The sequence below is a fragment of the Pelophylax lessonae genome (assembly GCF_965119305.1).
Source record: "Pelophylax lessonae genome assembly, chromosome: 5".
In the NCBI taxonomy this organism is placed as follows: Eukaryota; Metazoa; Chordata; class Amphibia; order Anura; family Ranidae; genus Pelophylax; species Pelophylax lessonae.
This window is the reverse complement of record NC_138772.1, coordinates 510,660,167-510,680,786: the sequence shown is the minus strand read 5'-3', so window position 1 is coordinate 510,680,786 and position 20,620 is coordinate 510,660,167. Positions and strand designations below refer to the sequence as shown.

Here is a 20,620-nt window from a genome sequence, read left to right as displayed (position 1 = left end):
TGTATAGATGTTACACTGCTGAATGTCCTGCTATAGGCTGCACTCATTTATGTTCCATCTGATGCCGCCATTCTTTCCTTGGCTCCTGTGTGCTGCTAGTCAAAATTTTAAGATAAGTGTGCTATATTTAACTAATTGGTGTCTTTGCAGTTTAACTAATTCCGGAAGCTTGCATTCTGTACAACGCTTTCCGGAAGCTTGCACTCTGTACAACGCATTCCTGAAGCTTGCACTCTGTACAACCCACTCCTGAAGCTTGCACCCCATACAACCCACTCTTGAACCTTGCACCCCATACAACCCACTCCTGAACCTTGCACCCTTACAAAACCCACTCCTGAACCTTGCACCCTTTACAAAACCCACTCCTGAACCTTGCAGTCTGTGCAAAGCATTCCCGAACCTTGCACTCTGTACGACGCACTCCCCAACCTTGCACTCTGTACGACGCACTCCCCAACCTTGCACTCTGTACAACGCACTCCCGAACCTTGCATCCTGTACAACGCACTCCCGAACCTTGCACCCTGTACAACGCACTCCTGAACCTTGCACCCTGTACAACGCACTCCTGAACCTTGCACCCTGTACAACGCACTCCTGAACCTTGCACCCTGTACAACGCACTCCTGAACCTTGCACCCTGTACAACGCACTCCTGAACCTTGCACCCTGTACAACGCATTCCTGAACCTTGCACTCTGTACAGCGCACTCCTGAACCTTGCACCCTGTACAACGCAGTCCTGAACCTTGCACCCTGTACAACGCATTCCTGAACCTTGCACTCTGTACAGCGCACTCCTGATTCTTGCACTCTGTGTGTAATGCAATACTGAACCTTGCACCCTGTGCAAAGTATTTCTGAACCCTGCACTCTGTACAACGCATTCCTGAACTTTGTACTCTGTACACACAAATGCACAAATCCTTACACACTTAGCTTAACACACTCTTCAACAGTTTGTGCAAAACCATTTATAATGGAAGCATTTTTATTCTTTTTTTAATGATTGTACTGTAGTTTGTGTCCTTGAGACTCCAGCTTGTGGGACAGCAATCAAAGATTTTTTATAAGTACAAGGAAGCCTGTTTTTTTAAGCATTTAGCCACACCCATTTTGCCACGCTATGCACCACAGTTCACTTCCTCTCTCAAGTGTCCCTCTATTCTAAGTTCAAAAGTTGGGAGGTATGGGGCTATAGTATGCAGTTTGCACACTAGTGCTGAATAGAGAGCGGTAGCTGCCGGAGTTAACTTTCCAAGTTACCCAGCAGATGATATTGGTTGCTAGGACCAGCTAGCAACCAATCACCTGCTAGGTAACTTGGAAAGTTAACTCCGACAACTCCCGCTGTCTATTCAGCACTGGTGTTTCTCTCTCCAGTTCTGCCTCTGTCCTGCTGCTTGCTCCGCTCCCCTGGGTCTCCCCCTCTGCATGCATGAATCAGGTAGGAAGGGGAGGAGCTGTGGGGGGAGCTGTGTAATGTAAAAGGGGTCCAGAGGTGCGGGGGGGGGCTGTGTAATGCAAAAGGGGTCCAGAGGTGAGGGGGGGGCTATGTAATGCCAAAGAGGTCCAGAGGTGTGTGGGGGGGGGTGGCTGTGTAATGTAAAGGGGTCCAGAGGTGTGGGAGGGGGGCTGTGTAATGTAAAGAGTTTCAGAGGTGTGGGGGAGCTGTGTAATGCAAAAGGGGTTCAGAGGTGTGGGAGGGCTGTGTAATATAAAGGGTTCCAGAGGTGTGGGGGGGGGGGTGTGTAATGAAAAAGTAATCTAGAGGTGTGGGTGGGCTGTGTAATGTAAAGGGGTCCAGAGGTGTGGGGGGGGGCTGTGTAATGTAATGTAAAGAGGTCCAGAGGTGTGGGGGGCTATGTAATGCAAAAGGAGTCCAGAGGTGTGGAGGGGAACTGTGTAATGTAAAGGGGTCCAGAGGTGTCGCCCCATCAAAATGCTCTAATTGGTGTTACACTCACCTTTAATCCAGCGCCGGGCAAAGCTCCCTGTCGCTGATCTTCACGCCCCCCTTCTGATGTCGGAAGTGGGTGTCATGGGATAAAATTTACCTTCGGGCTGAAGCCCCTGGTCTTTTTCCTACCTTGCAACACTTCCCTGTGCTCTTCACCCCCCTCCACGTTCTCCACCCCCCCCCCCCCATGCTCTCCGTGCCTCCCGGTCATTGTCTTGGGCTGCTCAGTCTAAAATGCTAAAATGCACAGGCCTATTTTTTGTCCCAGTCAGGGCCTGGCTTAGATCTGTAGGTTCCTGATGACCAATGAAATGTGCTGGCGATAAATGGCAAAAAAATTGTAAGTAAAAAATTGAATAGAAACACAATAAGAAAACAAAATGTATTAGCAAAAAATAACCTAGAATCTGTCTACTGATAAAGAAGGCTCAGCAGTTGTGTGTTTGAGGTTGGACTCTGGAGGAGGAGATTTATGTATTCTGTTAAATCTCAGATGGGCTTTACTTTGCTCCCTACAGGCTTTTCAGTATCCATCCTAAATAAATCAAACAAGTTGTACTCAGACAACATCTGCTTCTCATTCTTATACGTTTACCCTAGTCCGTCCACAAGTCTCACTAGTAAGCAGTACTGCCCTTTGTTGAATACTCCGTGTGCTTCAAACCTCATGCGATCATTGGTATACTGGAAATTATATTGAACATAAAAAAAAATCCTACATTTTGATTTTTTTTTATGAAAAAAAAAATCTAAAGAAAAAAAGCAGGAGGTTGAGCTGTGAAACCAGGACAAGCAGCAACTCAGGTATGCTGTGGTTGCAATGCTTTGTTTCCTGGGCACAGCAAAAATGAAAACCCTTGTTTATTAACAGTATCGGGTGCAGGCTAATGCCCCTATGTGTGGATGCCTGATGTCTGTACTTCTATTTTCTTTTCTAACTTTGTTGCATACATTTGTACATGTGACTAACATGCTTCAATAAAAACTTATTGAAAGTAAAAATGAAAACCCTGGTCACAAAATGACACATTCAAGTTAACGGGGCGACAGTCCAACCATCCTGAAACCACGTGCAACGCACGCAGTTGTGACAGCGCAACCTTTTGAGTGTTAAAACAGTTGGGGAGGAGGTGACATATAGCCTCCCAGCCACCGTGGATCTCTTTTCAGAGGGACAGCAAGGACTGCCGCTCTTGAGTACAACCTCTTGGGCAGATACCTCTCTGAGAATCAAGGGAAGGGATTAGTCAGCCTGCCATTGTTAGCCAGTGGCACAACAATAGCCATAACATCCCTTGTCTCTGCTATGGGGCCTGGAGGTAGGAGTAGGCCCCATTAGGAAGGTTGTTAAGGAAAATGTAACTGTAAACTCTGCAGTGTAGAAGAGCTGACCTAGGGGCATCATAGCTTTATCCATTTTGTTTAGCTGTCTCAGCAGTGTAGATTTATTGCCACCAGAAATTCTACTATAATTTCATCCACAGTTAACCCTGTACACCAAATGCAATCTTCCAAACGCTGTAAAAAAAAAAAATAAAAACAGATGGTTGCTCCATAATAAAGCTGAGGTTTGTAGTTCTGCCAAAAAGGAGGACTGGTATATTAAACCCTTTCCCAGTGAAGAAATGCAGACCATTTTTCTGGTTTCATTGTACCCAAATTAATTTTATATTTTTGTTTTTCATTTTTAGACAGATAGAACTTTATTTTGGCTGTATTTTATTATCATTGAGATTTTTTATTTTTTACTATATAAAGGAAAAAAGACCAAACAGATGGAAAAAAAAACCTGTTTCTTTCTGTTATAAAACATAGCAAATACAAATGCTAGGACAGTACTAGCCCCCGCAAATTGACCCCTTTTGCATAGTAGATGACCCAATCTGATTTTTTGCCACAATTGCATCGAAATTAACATACCAGTATGGAGGGAGTTAAAACAAGGAACTTGGAAATGGTGCACTAGATACATTAAATTTCCAGGTCATACGCAGAGGAATCAGGAGGTGAAGGGGTTACTGTATAGGTAACATACAATGGGAGCATGGAGATGAAGGGGTTCATGTACAGATGTGCAGAAAAAGGACAAGGACAGGATGGGGCTAACATATACTGCTGAACGGTGATGACAATGATCATGGTACTGTTTTTTTGTTTGTTTTTTTCCCACAGTACGCTGGTTGTCATTAGGAACTTTTTTTTTTTTCATTTCACACAGCATTTATGGTGTAAGATGAAAGCGAGAGCTGCTGCTACCCGTAGCCAGTGTAAACAATGTGGGATCACTGTGATTGGTTACAGTGATCACATGGCACAGAGCCACTCTCAAAGGCTCTGTATGTTTATTCTTCATTCAGTAATCTGTACAATGGGCAATACCCTCACATTGTGGGTCTAACCCATTCAGTATTTACTGACCATAGTAGTGGGAAGACTTAAAATTTACATTAAGGCCTGGAGATGTGAGATCTGATATGTAGAAAGAGACTACTAAGATGAGGACGGAATAGTATGCTAATCTACCTAGACAAATTATTCCAATGTCTGGACCTCTAGTAGTGTACTGACTACATGGTCAGCTCTTCTACTGGCTGTCCTTGAGTTAAGCATATTTAAATGTTGAGATCATTGACAATTTTGTCCACAGAGAGAGGTCCCTCGGGGAGCTCCATCAAAATATTGCTATGGGGCCCCATGATCTGTAGTTATGTACCTGGTAGCAACAGCACCCACTACCTTTGAAACTCACTCAAGGAACAGAGATGCAACTCCCCCTGACCCCAGATGGTCTTCTACTCACCTGTGCCTGATTCAGCGATAAACCACAACTGAGGCCATGAAGCGGGGACAGGTAGGAATAAGACCAAGGGCAGATTCCTTTTGGCTCACTTTTTTCCCATCAATTTGGCAAATTATGTTAAGTTTTTCAGAAATAGGAACACATCCTTTACTAACTGTGAAGCCTACTGAGAGAAAGAACTTCACCAGACTCAGCCAGGAAAATTGGATAACAACCTACCTTCTCAGCCAGTAAAAGTGGATAACAACCTACCTACTCAGCCAGTAAAATTGGATAACAACCTACCTACTCAGCCAGTAAAATTGGATAACAACCTACCTACTCAGCCAGTAAAATTGGATAACAACCTACCTACTCAGCCAGTAAAATTGGATAACAACCTACCTACTCAGCCAGTCCATAAAATTGGATAACAACCTACCTGACCCCAGCAAACATCCCCTAGCCAAGCATGGATGAAGAGGTTTCTATTCTTTTGTCTCAAGTGCTCCCCCATCTTTTCCATAGGTCATACATGCACATTTGTCAAGGTTTGTAGAACAATTCATCTAACCTGGGATCTGTAGATAGCTTACATTGAGCAATGATGTTGGTTTCATGGAGAATTAATCTGTTTTAAATATTTCAAGTCTGAGCGTCAACATCTATATACAGTAGCTTCATATTTCTGTTTGTATGAGTGGAGGCCAAAAGAGTTAAATTCTGAGTGTTTTTTTTTTTTTTTTTTGTAGAACAAGGAAATTGTGTCCTTTTTTAATGCAGGAAAATCACATAGTGAGCAACATGAAACACAAAACCACAAGGAGGAAATGGAAGACACGGAGCACTGCACGAGGACAAACCTCAAAATTAATCAAAAGCAGTTTAAACACTGATAGTTGGACATCTGGTGCTGACAAACATAAGTGGAGTGACTGAGAAATACAGAAGACGACAAGAGATAAGAGTAAATTGCTCCATGCTGGAGGCAGTGTTTGGTTACTCAATCGCAAAGGGTTTATTTTTCCTCTTGATTGGTAAAATGTCAGCTAAAGTTTAACGAAAGACAGTCTCTACCATGAAAAATAAAGAGGAGGAAATATACTAACCATCCCCTTTGACCTGACTTTAGAGGAACCCTGGGGACCGGACCTGGCATACTATAAGAGAAACAAAAGGTTTTCTGCTGAAAATATTGTCCTCATACTTTACAGTTCACACATTCTCATGCATCTACACCTCGTAGCCAAAAAGAAATCAAAATAATCTAGAGGTTGTTTTATGGGCAACAACTTACTTCCCAGCTATAATGGGATTTATTTCCCCCAATTGGACAGCTGTAGCTTTTCAAGAAGATTATTTGTGTTTTAGTTTACGGTTTAGGGGTTCTTGTTTTAGACTAGTTATAAAAGTTTGATAAAGAACAGTTGACATTATTTAAACAAATGAAAATATATTATTTTCTTAATTTATTTTTGGCTAGGATGTGAAAAAAGAACTTCAGTAGCAAAATATAGTACATGGGATTTTACAGGCCTACTTTGGTATTGTGATGTAGGTGCAAACTTTGGAGTGCAGTCAAAATGGGGCATATTTAGATAGAATAGGGATTTTTTTTTTGGTAGCCAGAATGAACTACTGTAAAAACCCAAACAGTTAAGGGAAGTGTGCTTTATAAAAATGTAAGCAACTTCAGGCACAGTGTTTTAATTTTTTTTTTTTAAATATAATATTTTCTATGGCTCATGTTTAATCCATACCTGTTTTTTTATTATTTGTATTAACCACTCCTAAGCTTAAGGTCTGTTTCACAGGCTTCAGCTTGTATAAGATCTGTGAACAGCAAGCTTTGAAAAATAATTTAAAGAGCTTTCTTGAAGCTTTTAAAGCAGGGATCTCCAAACTATGGCCCTCCAGCTGCTGCTGAACTAGACTTCCCATGAGGCATTGTAAAACTCTGACATAGCGTGGAGACCCCCGTTTTAAAGTATCATTAAGCTCCAGTTTATATATGTTGAACACAGATCCTAATGGGAGTGCTAAATGCCACTTTAGGCAAGCTGAAGGCTTCAGCACTTCTCGAAGCTTGTTAAAAGCCTGCTAGCAGCTTGCTTAACCACTTGCCGACCAGTCACGTTGACTGTACTGCGGCAAAGTGTCTCGATTCCGTCCAGCGACGTAGACCTACGTCGCTGGACTCCTCCGCCTGTAGGCGGCGCTCCCGCTGTTTTCAGTCACAGCGGGAGTCGGGCCAGGGGAGGAGCGGCGGCGTATGCCGCTGCTCTTCCCCGATCGTCAGGGAATCGAGTTTGGAGATCCGCCCGCTTGTGTAAACAGAGCGGGCGGATCTCCTAAGTGACAAACAGTGACAGATTGCAGGATTCAGCATAGCTGAACATGCGATCTGTCCCTGTGTCACTCAGTCACCTCCCCCCACACACGTTAGTAAGCACCAGGCATACATTAACCCCTCCCTCTCCAATAAAATTAACCCCTTCCCTGCCAGTGTCATTTTTACAGTAACAGTGCATATTTATAGCACTGATTACTGTAGACATGTCACTGGTACCCCCAAAAGTGTCAAAAATGTCAGTCAAGGGTCCGATCTGTCCACCGCAATGTCGCAGTCCCACAAAAAAAAAAAAAATCACAGATCGCCGCCATTACTCGTTAAAAAAAAAAACCACCAAAAATGACAAAAATCTTTCTCTTAGTAAATGCAATAACTTTTGCGCAAATCAAAATACGCTTATTGTGATTTTTTTACCAAACATAGGTAGCAGAAAACAAATTGGCCAAAAATTTTTAAAAAATTTGATTTTTACATTTTTTTGGGGGGGAATTTCATATAAAAAATGTTAAAAATATTGTTATTTTTTCAAAATAAATGCTCTTTTTTTGTTTATAGCGCAAAAAATTAAAAATCGCACAGGTGATCAAATACCACCAAAAGAAAGCTCTATTTGTGGGAAAATAAAGGATGTAAATTTCGTTTGGGTACGGCATCGCACGACCGCGCAATTGTCAGTTAAAGTTGCAATCGCAAAAAGTGGCCTGGACGTAAGACAGCGAAATCCTCCGGTGGTAAAGTGGTTAAAGTGGCAATCAACACTCCTACTAGAAACTGGAAGTATGGCTCCAGTAAAGTAAAACAAATAACTTAAGGATTGAACATGTGTCCTAACAATTATAAGGTTTTTCAAAAAGTTTAAAAAACAATGTGCCTGGAGTTGGGCTTTAAAGGACAACTGTACATGACACAGTAGTCCTTTAATGAACCCCCCCTCTCGAGTGCAACCTACCCAGTCAAATACCTAAAGGAAAAAATAGGACCACAGTGCTCATGCACAGGAAGAAGAGAACCGGGCAGGGATGTTTTTGCTACATAGCATGCGCAGTGCGAGATAGGGCCGCACAGTAAAGATCACTGGAATGAGGAGGAAGACAAATGTGTTACCAGGTAGGCTGCACTCAGGGTAGTGTGAGGATGAAGTAAAGGACAACTCTACTAAATGTATAGTTGTCCTTTAAAGTAAACTCGGGCATTGTCCTAGCAGGGAAAAAGTGACAAGTGAACTTTAATGGCCAGCAGCTTATACTTACTTTCCAAAAAGAAGAAGCACAGGCTTGGAGCTTACACAGGGCCGAGTCCTTTAAAGGCATGGTTCACTTTTACCAAAAAACTGCCCATGCCGATAAGCTGGGTCTATAGATAAAAACAAGCTGTGCAGCTCTGACTGAAGTTCAATAATGCCCTTGCTATCGGTGTAGGCCAATTGTAAACCTCATGAAGCCCGACTGGAAAAGTTCTAGGACTTTGCCAAGAGAAGCCTAGCTGTTACCTTCACCATCACAGGCACTCTCTCTTCCCTGTTGCAGTAGCTCTGAGTTCAGCAATTAAGAGCTTACTCCTCTGATGCTGAAGGTGAAGGTGAAGAGTACCAGCTAGGCGTTTCTTAGTGATGCACAGTTTGTTTTTATCTACAAATAGCCCTTATCCAGTGCAAAATATAAGGGCACCAAACTGACTGATTCTGTAACTTAACCTTCACTATGTAATGCAAGGCTGTTGCCCTTTAATAGTGCAAATCGCACTAGAACCGTATTAAATTAGCCTAAAACATATGTGCATGTTGGTGCACCTACCTAAATTACAAAAAATATAAAATTAGTGTTCCAGCTGTAAATAGAAACAAGTAGTTCACAACATGAAAACATATTCATTAAATATAAAAAGTCCATGTGTATAAAGAAACAACCAAACACTATGCTCCTTTAGAGTTATGGTGCTCAGATCTTCAGTATACTGTGCTCACCACACAGTATAATATTTTCTGAGGACGCACGTATGCGCGAAATGCATTGAAATATGAGCCTCATATAATATTTGCGGAGCTAATCCCCACAGTACCCTACTGGTGGAACGCACACTGGCCCCGGGCACAGCAATCAGACAGTGCGAGACATATAAGCTGGGAAGCTGCACATGTTGAGCGCTTGGTGCTTCTGTAAATATGTGAGTGCATCTGGTTTACTTTGTATGAATTTTATATTACACTATATATCACCTTATTGTGGTCCCTCCTGGAGCATTTATTGTAGTGTTACAAAGTGGAAGTGAGGAGAGAGGAATTGGTTGGAGGTTTTGTTCCTGTTTCTTGAGAAGTGGATCGGTTTATTGCCTGCTTGATGATCATTTGTTTGGCTGGTAAAGTTTTGGTGAGCACATATATATTTTTCACATATTCGGTGGAGCACAGTATACTGAAGATCTGAGAACCATAATTCTAAAGGAGCACAGTGACTGGTTGTTTCTTTATATCCTTTATACACATGGACTTTTTAGGTTATGAATGACTTGTTTCTATTTGCAGCTGGAGCACTAATTTTATAATTTTTGTAATTTAAGTAGGTGCACCAACTTGCACATACAACGCATCAGGAAAGTATTTACAGCGCTTCACCTTTTCCACATTTTGTTATGTGACAGCCTTATTCCAAAATGGATTAAATTCATTATTTTCCTTAAAATTCTACGAACAATACCCCATAATGACAATGTGAAAGAAGTTTGTTTGAAATCTTTGCAAATGTATCACATGTTTTCACTGCCTTTGCTCAATACTTTGTTGAAGCACCTTAGGCACCAATTACAAGCTCAAGTCTTTTTGAGTATGATGCTACAAGCTTGGAACACCGATTTTTGGGAAGTTTCTCCCATTCTTCTTTGCAGGACCTCTCAAGCTCCATCAGGTTGAAAGGAGAGCGTCGGTGCACAGCCATTTTCAGATCTCTCCAGAGACATTCAATCGGGTTCAATCTGGGTTCTGGGCCATTCAAGGACATTCACAGAGTTGTCCTGTAGCGATTCCTTTGTTATCTTGGCTGTGTGCTTAGGGTCGTTGTCCTGTTGGAAGATGAACCTTCGCCCCAAACTGAGGAGCAGGTTTTCATCAATGATGTCTCTCCATTCATCTTTTCCTTGATCCTGACTAGTCTCCCAGTTCCTGCTGCTGGAAAACATCCCCACAGCATGATGCTGCCACCACCATGCTTCACTGTAGGGTTTGTATTGGCTGGGTGATGAGCAGTGCCTGGTTTCACCCAGACATGATGCTTGTCATTCAGGCCAAAGAGTTAAAGTGCTGTTTCATCAGACCAGAGAATTTAGTTTCTCATGGTCTGAGAGTCCTTCAGGTGCCTTTTGGCAAACTCCAGGCGGGCTGTCATGTGCCTTTTACGGAGGACTGGCTTCCGTCTGGCCACTCTACCATACAGGCCTGATTGGTGGAGTGCTGCAGAGATGGTTGTTCTTCTGGAAGGTTCTCCTCTCTCCAAAGAGAAACGATGGAGCTCTGTCAGAATGACCATCAGATTCTTGGTCACCTCCCTGACTAAGGCCATTCTCCCCTGATCACTCAGTATAGCGGGGAGGTCTGCTCTAGGAAGAATCCTGGTGGTTCCAAACTTCTTCTATTTCTGAATTATGGAGGCCACTGTGCTCATTGGGACCTTCAATACCGCAAAAAATTTTCTGTACCCTTCCCCAGATCTGTGCCTAGAAACAATCCCGTCTCGGAGGTCTACAGACAATTCCTTGGACTTCATGGCTTGCTTTGTGCTCTGACATGCCCTGGTAACTGCGAATACTTATGTACATGAGATTTTTTTTGTTTTTTATTTTTCATAAATTTGCAAAGATTTCAAACAAACTTCTTTCACATTGTCATTATGGGGTATTGTTTGTAGAATGTTGAGGAAAATAATGAATTTAATCAGTTTTGAAATAAGGTTGTAACATAACAAAATGTGGAAAAAGTGAAGCGCTGTGAATATTTGCTGGATGCACTGTATGTTTTAGACTTATTTAAAAGGGCAGTGTCTCTCTTTGTTAATTTTAGATGGCCCTTATCTACCTAGGTCATTTTTGGTAAAAGAAAACTAACTCTTTAACCCCACTCCCAAGTGACAGCACTGGGTGCTTGAGCAGCCAATTAACAAGCATCATAGTTGCCACATGCTCCCTCAAAGGTACGGGTAGTCAAAAAAGAGCAGTGGGAAAGGGAAGAGTAGTGGGGAAAAATAGTATAAACCACTGGTGGGTCTGCAATTAAAGTGAACATATTAAGGGAAATTTACGAAAATTGGATATAGCATTAAAGAAAACAGATTAAGGTCTACTTGATACAAAACAAAAATGCTTTAGTAGGGTTCCCACATTTTGTACATAAATGATATTAAATGTACATTAGATGGACTCCACATAATGATTGTGTTGTAAGGTAGGAGGACCTATAAAATGAAATATGTATAAATCAAGGACAAACGCATATGAAACAAACATATAACATACATATATAGAACATATAAACGGATAGACAAGGGTAGTCAACAAGCAAGAGATAGATTCAATGTAAGAGAAACACAAAATGAAGTGCGTGTACATGTTCATTATTTTTGATTAGTCATTAGGGGTCGCTCTCCATAGCCATGCAATATTAGTTATTTAAAGGACATTTGTATAGTCAGCAGCTCTGGGGTAATACAGCTACTACTGCAACTTCCTTCTTTTTGGCTTACCCTTACATAGGCTATCCCTCCTTCAGTCCATCATGAATGCGGGGGCCAAACTTATTCACCTTACCATCCTTTCAGTGTCTAGTACCCCTCTCTGCCAATCCCTACAATGGCTTCCACTCACTCAACGAATACATTTCAAATTACTAACAACTTACAAAGCCCTTCTCCCATCCTTTGGAACTCCCTACCCCAATCAGTTTGACTATCTCCTAATCTATCCATCTTTAGACGATCCCCGAAAACCCTTATTTTCAAAGAAACCTATCCTGCTTCTAACTAATACACTGTTTTTTCTATATTCTCCATCAGCTCATTTCCCCCAGTTCTTACCTTTTGTATCACTTGACCCTCGCTCTTAGTATGCAAACTCCAATGACCAGAACCCTCTGATTCCTCTTGTACCAAATTGTATTGTAACAGTAATGTCTACCTTCATTTTGTAAAGGGCTGAGCAAACCGTTGGCGCTATATAAATCTTGTATATTAATAATTAAAATATTATTTTTCTTCTTCTCATAATTAAAATCACATTTAGGCAATATAGAGGTGACTGCTCATAGTTGATGGAATACGATATTTTTTTTAAACAAAAATTGTCCACCAACCAACCCACTAGATTTTATTTTCCTCCTCGACCAGGGTCAGCAGCCCATTGACAAGACAGTTACACTTTTTTTTTTAAAAAAAGAACCAACATGAACATAGAAGAGGGTTATACTGAATACTTCATGAGTTTAGATGTGTTTAATGATAGGTTTTCGAAAGTGAATACTAAAAAAGCCATTATCATTTCTTTGGTAGCCAAACCTAACCATCTAAATCATAACTGTGTTTAAAGGATAAATCCAAAAGTGAGGTTTAAGATAAATGTGGAATCTGGTAGGCATTGTCAGGGCCTCACTTTTAATATCTCAAGCATGCGTTAACGGGGATTACCACCTGCCATTGTTGCCTGCTCTGCTGCTACCCTTGGAGTTTGGGATGTTCCTGCTCATCTTGTGAGTCCCAGCATCTTCAGAATATAAAATAAATAATAAAACCTACAAGGTGAGTGGAAGCCCTAAATATTGGCCACAAAGAGGATGGATCTTACCAATAGAATCCATGAGTGTTAAGAAAATGGGCAGATGGTTTAACTCTTTACCAGAAACATCTAGGCCGGAATAACAGTTTTGGGTAGACAAACTTTTTAAACCACCCAATACATAAATGTCTGAAAGCTACCAGTAATATAAATTTCCTTTCCTGCAGTAGAAACCAATTTGATATTTCCAATGCGCTCATCTAATATTGTAGCTGCAGATGGCCAAACCTACTTTTTACATTCACCACACACTTGAAAGTATAGAAAAAAACACCACAAAACCATATAGTTTTATAAAAGTGCAGGAAATAGATTGTATTCAGAAATAGTACTGATAAATGTAAATGTTCCATGACCGGAACAAAAATATTTTTAAAATATATATTTTTTTTGAGTAATAAGATTTTAAGCGAGTAAAAATTGAAAGTAAATAAAAGTGCAATAGTCTTAAATCCTGCTAAACACAAAATATGGTACTGTATTAAATTATCAGATATGTGTACGTGTGTGCTTTTGCTAAACTGTGTCTACCATAATTCGATAAAATTGTAAATAGGCAACTTGCATTTGGACCTTTAGAATTATTTTTATGCAAGACGAATGTCACACAAGAAACACACGTTTTTCAAATTGGACTCAAAGTTGAGCAAATCTTGTGTAAACTTTTTAGAAGTAGACCCATTCTTGTCAGAAAGAGGCTGGCAAACTATGTTTGCATATATAAAGGCGTATCAGGCACTGTTGTTGGGGGTTGTCTGCTTTAAGGGGGGTTGTGGCGTATTTGTTCTGCATACTATTTTATAAGGTGATGGTGATTTCCTGTTACTATGCTTGTACCGTGTATTGCTGTTTTACTGTGGTGATGTGAATTTCTCTCAATAAAGAGTTTTTCTGATTTAAAAAAAGAATATATAGAGGCAGTGGACAGGCGCACTTCATGAGGACATTAATAGACCCTGTCTACATCTGCACTGCATGCTGAAGATGGAGTTTGGGGACAAAGAGCCCACAATTTCCTTCATCTTGCCACCAGATGCTATGTTATGATGCTTAGTCACAGACAATGGATGAGATTCATGTTCATCCATCCTAAAGATTCTCCTGTAAAAGTAGAAGATGTACCCTCCTTGTCCTTTGTTCTAAACAGGGGCTACTATGTCAATTTCGTTTTTGGCTGTGCTGTAGGTAGCTCAGACTGATTGTATAGTTTTTCACCAGTTTTTTTGTTTTTTTCTTTCCCCGAAGCTTAAAGCAGAACTTCACTCAATAGGGGAAGTTCCACTCTCCCTCCTCCTTTTTTTATTTTTTTGGAAGTTCACCGCCCTCCTTCCCTCGCAATCCTCTAGGACATGTTACAGGTCCTAGAGAGCAATGAGACCAATCATATGGCACAACCCTCACCACCTTACCATTCTGCAGTAAAACTTTAAAAGAGACAAATGTGACTGGCGCCCAATATACTCTCTCGATCCCCCTATTAACCACGGACTCAGCCTTGGGGTAAAATACTAGCCCACACCTGGCCTACGGATGTTCTATCCTGCCTTCCGGGTGTCAGATAGGTGCTACAAAGATCACACCAACAAACTGGACAGGAGCCAATAACAAGACATGCAGCCTCCAGGTAAGGGGGGGGGGGGGGGATGTCACTTTTTAGGTTTGTAGAAAGGATCAGGCCACTCTTACAGTAGTGAGCTTGCATGTTCTCCCCTCTTGCATGAAAAGATGGCATTGGACTGCAGCGGCTTTAGTTTAATAAGTCTGCTTTTCTTACAGGTCTCAGAAGTTTTATGTACCCTACCTTTAAATCAGCACAATCCTAAAGAAGACCCTTGCCATAAAAATAGCGTTATTAAAAGAGAATTCAAAACCCTTCTCATGTCAATCACGAGGTCAGTTCTGTTGTCCATGACAAAGGTAAAAGGTGGTGTTCAGTCAGACCCATTAACTTTCTGGTTATGCTTTATTGTCAATAGACCAAATGACTATTGCCTTAGCTGTGGTTAAGTGATTTACCACAAAGGATTTTGGAATCCCCACAATTACAGTATATATTTTTCTGACCCTTTACTATAAGTTAGACAATTCAGTAAAATAATGCAATTTCGATAGCACAGCTCCTGTCTTCCACATGGGAAGATTTACCTTTATTTCCCATAGCCAAAAGAGGAAATGAGAGGAAACCCCAGCAAATTGAGGGAATCCCCTTGGGCCCCCCCGGTCACCAGAACTGGTGTCCAAATTGGGAGATTTCCCCTCTGTTACTTTTTTGGGGACAACCAAAAGTTTGAGATTTTCCTGTACTTTCACTTTCAATGAGAATGGTAAACAGGACAAACCAGCCTCCTGTGGAAGCTGTTATTGAACATGCCTGCTCTAAAAGCACTGAACTAGAACATGTCTCAGGAGCCCGTTAGCATTAAAGCATTAAATTATTCTGCTAAAGACTAGGCCTCACATTTTCTGATGACAACCCCAATTCTGGTCGTGCTGATTTAAAAACTTAAAACAAAAAAGTCCATCAACCATGAAAGGTTTTCAAGAGGAAACCCAAGTTTTGTCATTATAAGGAAACCCTGGCTTTACAGTTAATAACAATATTATAGCATTTACATAATTGCAACACAGCCAATATACAATTTCAAGCAATCAAGCCGTTCTGCTGCCATGCAGGAGTTCCCAAAACTTCAGGAATTAAACAGGCTGGTTAATTTACTGCAACCGTAAACTTTTCATAAAAACAGGCATTGCAGAATTAAAATGTTAATGTACTAATAATGCAGCTTGCTGTCCAGGCAGAAAGCAGTATTCCCATGGCAGCCGGATTCTCCCCTTCAGCCATTATGACATGAAAGGGAGAGTCTGGAGGTTATGGGCAACAAGGGCAGTTTTTCAACACTTTAGAGCAAATTGCTATGGGTCTTCTTACATCTCTAGACCCTAATGTAGCAAAGTGAATGGACACCATGTTGATTTCTTGGACCTCTAACCACATCTGAGTTCTTTTACATCATGTATGAGATTATCTGAAATCGCATTCAAGTAAAATATCAGGAAATACCTCCAGTTAGCCAAAGCAAGACTAACGTCAGATGGAATTTCATACCAGTAGAATATCAGCACGCTAAAATCTGTAAAATATTCTTTGTAATTATAACCAGGGCCGTCTTTAATATTGATTGGACCCTGGGCAAATATTTTCTTGGGCCCTCCAAAATCCACTTATAAACTATTTGCAGGCAGTGCGGGCTCAAGGGGCAGCTGCTTTGGGACCCACAACAAGGAATGGGCCCAGGGCAGCCGCCCCTTTTGCCCTGTGTTAAAGACAGCCCTGATTATATCTAAAGGCAAACCTTATTTTTATAATTTTGGATAGAGTATGGAATGATTAGAACCCCTGCCATGTTTTTATTGCCATCTGTGTCTCCATTAGGGAGATTCACTATCTTTTAATATCCTGTTTACCATCATCAATGAAAGTAAAAGAACATCCTAAATTTTGGGTTGTCACCACAACATAAAGAGGGGAAATCTTCCAATGGGGGTACTAGCTCTGAAGACAACCAGGGATTCCTATACATTGGAGGGATTTCATTTCACTTCCTGTTTTGGTTATGGAAAAGGAAGTAAAGGGGAATCTCCCCAATGGGACACAGACGACAAAAATTAATCAAAAGGATACCTTACTTAATCCAAAATGAAGTAAAAAAAACCCCACAATTTTCCTTTAGCTATACTTTACCACATTTAAGATTTAAATTGTTATAAGATAGAAAAGGGAAAGATGCATTTTTAAGGTGAACTGTATAGAAGTGACAAAAAAAAAATTATTTTGAAATATGGAACTTATTTTAAAAAAGGGACAAACCAAGAACCGGAAGAATACACACACATCATAGGTTGAAATGGATGGACTTTTTTTCAACCTCACCAACTATGTAACTGGAACATTTGCCAACAACTACAGCTCCACTAGGTATGCATAGCAGCCTGGCTATACCTGGTGCATAGAGCAATTAGTCTCTCTCCTCCAATCCCTACTGTGCTTTTATGCAACATACATCCTTCATTTAAAGGGTCAGTTTACCCAAAAGTGACTGTTATGTATAGGTGTAGCCTGGAGGGATTAGCCAGTCTCCTAGCTTCTTATTACTTAGATAGAACAGTGAGTTCTACCCGCCATAATTCCAGACTCTACTCCTGTCCACCTAGGAGGTTTGTGTATCCCTCTTGCCTTTGAGTGTTCCATCTCCTCTGCTAATATTCTCCATAATATAAAATATATAAAATCCAGCAGGGCTGGTGGGGTCCTCTCTTAATGGCCACAGCAGGTATGCAGACCACGGAACTCACAAAGATATATCAATTTTTGAGTGAACTGGCCCTCTAAAATGTAAAAGAACTCAGATGTTTTTTTAATTAACTTACAGCAATAAAATTACTGCTTCACAGATGAAAAAAACGTGATATATAAAAAGTCAACGTGGACTTACAGTGCAGCTTTCATCGTTGTCTGGCCGGTGGGGAATGATAAAAGACATAGTGGATAATCTGCCATCACAGTTGTCGGCTGGCTGGTTATAATCTAAGCAGCTGGTGATTATACAGAAGTAATGTGTTGGGACTGGTATTGATCCATCTACAAAACTGGGGGAAAAGGAACAGTAAATTAGTAAAGGCTTGTTCCTACCAGGTCAGGTAAGGCAGGGTACATTACAATCCCTTGCAACTCTCAGATATGTCATGAAACACTCCATCCCATGTAATACTTCACAACAAACACATTCTGCAGATGGGCTTGGATCTATAGAAAGAACATCGGATCTTTGTTTTTTTAAATTATGAAACTACCAATCTCTTAACTATGTATGATTTATCACTATTATAGTATTACATACATTCATTATAAGGTTAATAGTACCATGCAAACAATTACAGCTTATGTTTGGTTAACACAAAAGCTGTAATTGTTTGCATGGTACTATAAGCCCCCGTTCACACTGGGGCGACCTGTGAGGCGACCTGGTCGCCTCACAGGTCGCCGCAGGTCGCCTCCCATAGGGAAGCTGCGGACCCGTTCTGATAGGAGCGACACAAGTCGCTCCGACTCAGAAAAAGGGTCCGGAGCTTCTTTGGGGCGACCAGGAGGCGACCGCCATAGACTTCAATGTTACGAAGTCCATGGCGGCCGCTCCGAGGTCGCGGCGCGCTGCTCGCACCGTGACCTCCGAGGTAGCGTCGCCCCAGTGTGAATGGGGGCTTAACCTTATAATGAATGTATGTAATACTAATACTATATAATGAATAATGAATAAATAATGTAAAAACACAATATGCTGGAAAAAACTCGCCCTACATAGTTTAAACCCTTACTATTATCTAATCTTATTAAATATTGGTCTAGAAGACATCCCTCCTACCTTTAGGACTACCATCGCTCATGTACTCCTAGCCACTAGATTATCTATCGCTAGAATGTGGAAGAAGGAGTCTGTACCTACACTGAAGGAAATCATAAAACACGACCCAACTCCATTGTAACTATGAGACTCGCTTTGCACAAACACAAGGTAGGTTTGAATTCACTGAAAATTTGTGGAGCCCCTGGTCAGGTTGGTACTCCAAACACAAGTTAGATCCTTAGGGTCCACACTCCTAGGCCTACTAATATGTAACGTATAGTACCTGTGGTATTTATTTCTTATTTCTTCATGGTTATTTCGTATTTTCTTGCTCTGTGTAATCCAACACGTTATTAACACCTGATTTATACAGGTGTTGCACTCTCACCCCCTAGAGGCAGTTTTGACCCCATTGGGGCTAGAGGGTCGGCGCTTTGAATTCCTATGCAAATGTGTTATTATATTCCCGGTTGGGATACCTGTCGCTACATTTTTCATCATTATTCTTTGTACTGATTTATCAATGATGACTGTTATGTTGCTGTTTCATATCTGTAAACACCCTTTTTGTTTGTTCTAAAAAACTCCAAGAAAAAATTATTGAAATTAAAGTGCAACTCGTGACATTTTTTGGGATAGTGTCGTAAAGGGTAAGAACCTCCGTTAGGTTTAAGCTGCCACCTGAGGCCTTGTTTGTCCATTTTTCCCTCATTTCCTGCCATCTACACAAGAAGTGTGTGTCCAGTGGGGACACAGAAAGCAATAATAAGTTGACATTTTTGTCCCTCATGGTGATTTTCCGTCACCTCCTGATCTGGTGATACAACGATGACATAGGTTTTTAATCTAACCCACTTTATCAAAACGAAAAAAAAAAAAAAAAAAAAAAGTTTTATCTGTAGATATAATTTAAAACTATTCTGGAGTTTTTGCATTTGAAAACTGCCCAATGGCAGACCGCTTTTTTCCAAGCTGCTAAATTATAAACATACGTTTTAATTTTGTCTGAGGTGTCATACAAGCCATCGTAGTCATAGTCGAATATTGGGCCAGTAATGACGTTGATTCCATTTCTTTCTGATGCGTATCTCTTCACCAGGACCCTCTGTAAATGATTCCATATTTCTAACAAAAGCAAAACAAAATATTAATATAAAATGTCCAGTAATAAATACTTTTTAATAGAATAAATCTGTATAGTTCCATCCCTTATGGTCGATCTTTAATAAGCTGTTTGGATTTCCAATTTCCAATTACAGTCCAACGCCAGTGAAAAGCTAGTAGTAGTCAGTCACATTCATCTGGACTTGTTCTGTAAGGTTGAAGGCATTTCGTAGCTTATCCAAACCAATTCTTTAGTTCCCGTAACTTCAATAAGCTATGAAACGTCTGCAACATTACAAAACAAGTCCAGTTAAATGTGACTACTACTGGATCTACAATGACCTGCATAAAGGATAACCTTCATGGTCCAATGAAAAGGTTTTCTTTTTTTAAACCCCCCGCATAATCCTCCAATAACAGCCGGCACATCCTGTACAGGGGGGGCATGTTGGATCGTTGGAGACCCAAGCTGATTTATTGAGTGTTAGAGCAACGTTTTCGCTCTCCAGCATTCTGCCAAAACAGACTATTTTAACCCTTGCTGCAACACGCAGTATAAAAATAAAAATATGAGCCTGACTGCATTATAGTAATAAATACAGAAGATCCAATTGTTGCTTTATTATTTTAACCCATTAAAAAGATTTGCTTTAAGCCGTTCATTACATAAGTTCAGTCATGTCAAAATGGATGAATTATTCGTCCCTTTTTTGTCTGTTTTTATTTTTACATCCACTACCAATGCAAAAACTGATGAAAAATTGACCGTTTGTCAGTTTACATACGTTTTTCGTCCGATCTGTTTTTTTAAACGGAAGAAAAATAGGGCTTTCATCCATTCAAAAAAACGGATATTGACAGAAGAGGATGAAAATGGATGACAACGGATGATCATCAGTTGCCATCCGTTTTTCTATTGGAATGCATTGATGTCCATTTTTCATCTATCAACGGATGGATGAAAAACAGACAATTGGTCTGTATGTGTGAAAGGGGCCTTAAGGTAATTTCTGTTTATTACTAAGCACTACTACTCACTCAGTAACAACACAATTCAAAAAAGTCTATCCAGTTCAAACAATAGAAGGGAAAAAAAATATACAATTCTATAAATGCCCTGGAGTAGGTGTCAGGGTGCTCTGTTCTCCATGCCCAACTCTTGCCCGGTTTGGTCTCCTCCGGTGCCAGCATTGGAGAGAGTGGTTCAG

The 20,620-nt window shown here is 40.7% G+C and overlaps 1 protein-coding gene across 10 annotated transcripts in view; it reads right to left on the bottom strand.

Annotated features, from left to right (window-relative positions):
* The window catches only part of ENPP2 (ectonucleotide pyrophosphatase/phosphodiesterase 2), a 208,490-nt gene that overhangs the window by 12,244 nt on the left and 175,626 nt on the right, over positions 1-20,620 (bottom strand). For 6 of the 10 annotated variants that reach the window (XM_082258215.1, XM_082258213.1, XM_082258218.1 and 3 more), the window contains 3 exons: positions 19,301-19,433; positions 17,400-17,553; positions 5,852-5,902 (listed from right to left, as the gene is read on the bottom strand). In XM_082258215.1, coding sequence (XP_082114341.1) covers positions 5,852-5,902; positions 17,400-17,553; positions 19,301-19,433 — 338 coding nt within the window. The remainder of the gene's footprint in view (positions 1-5,851; positions 5,903-17,399; positions 17,554-19,300; positions 19,434-20,620) is intronic. The other 4 variants (XM_082258216.1, XM_082258221.1, XM_082258222.1 and 1 more) reach the window with 1 other exon arrangement.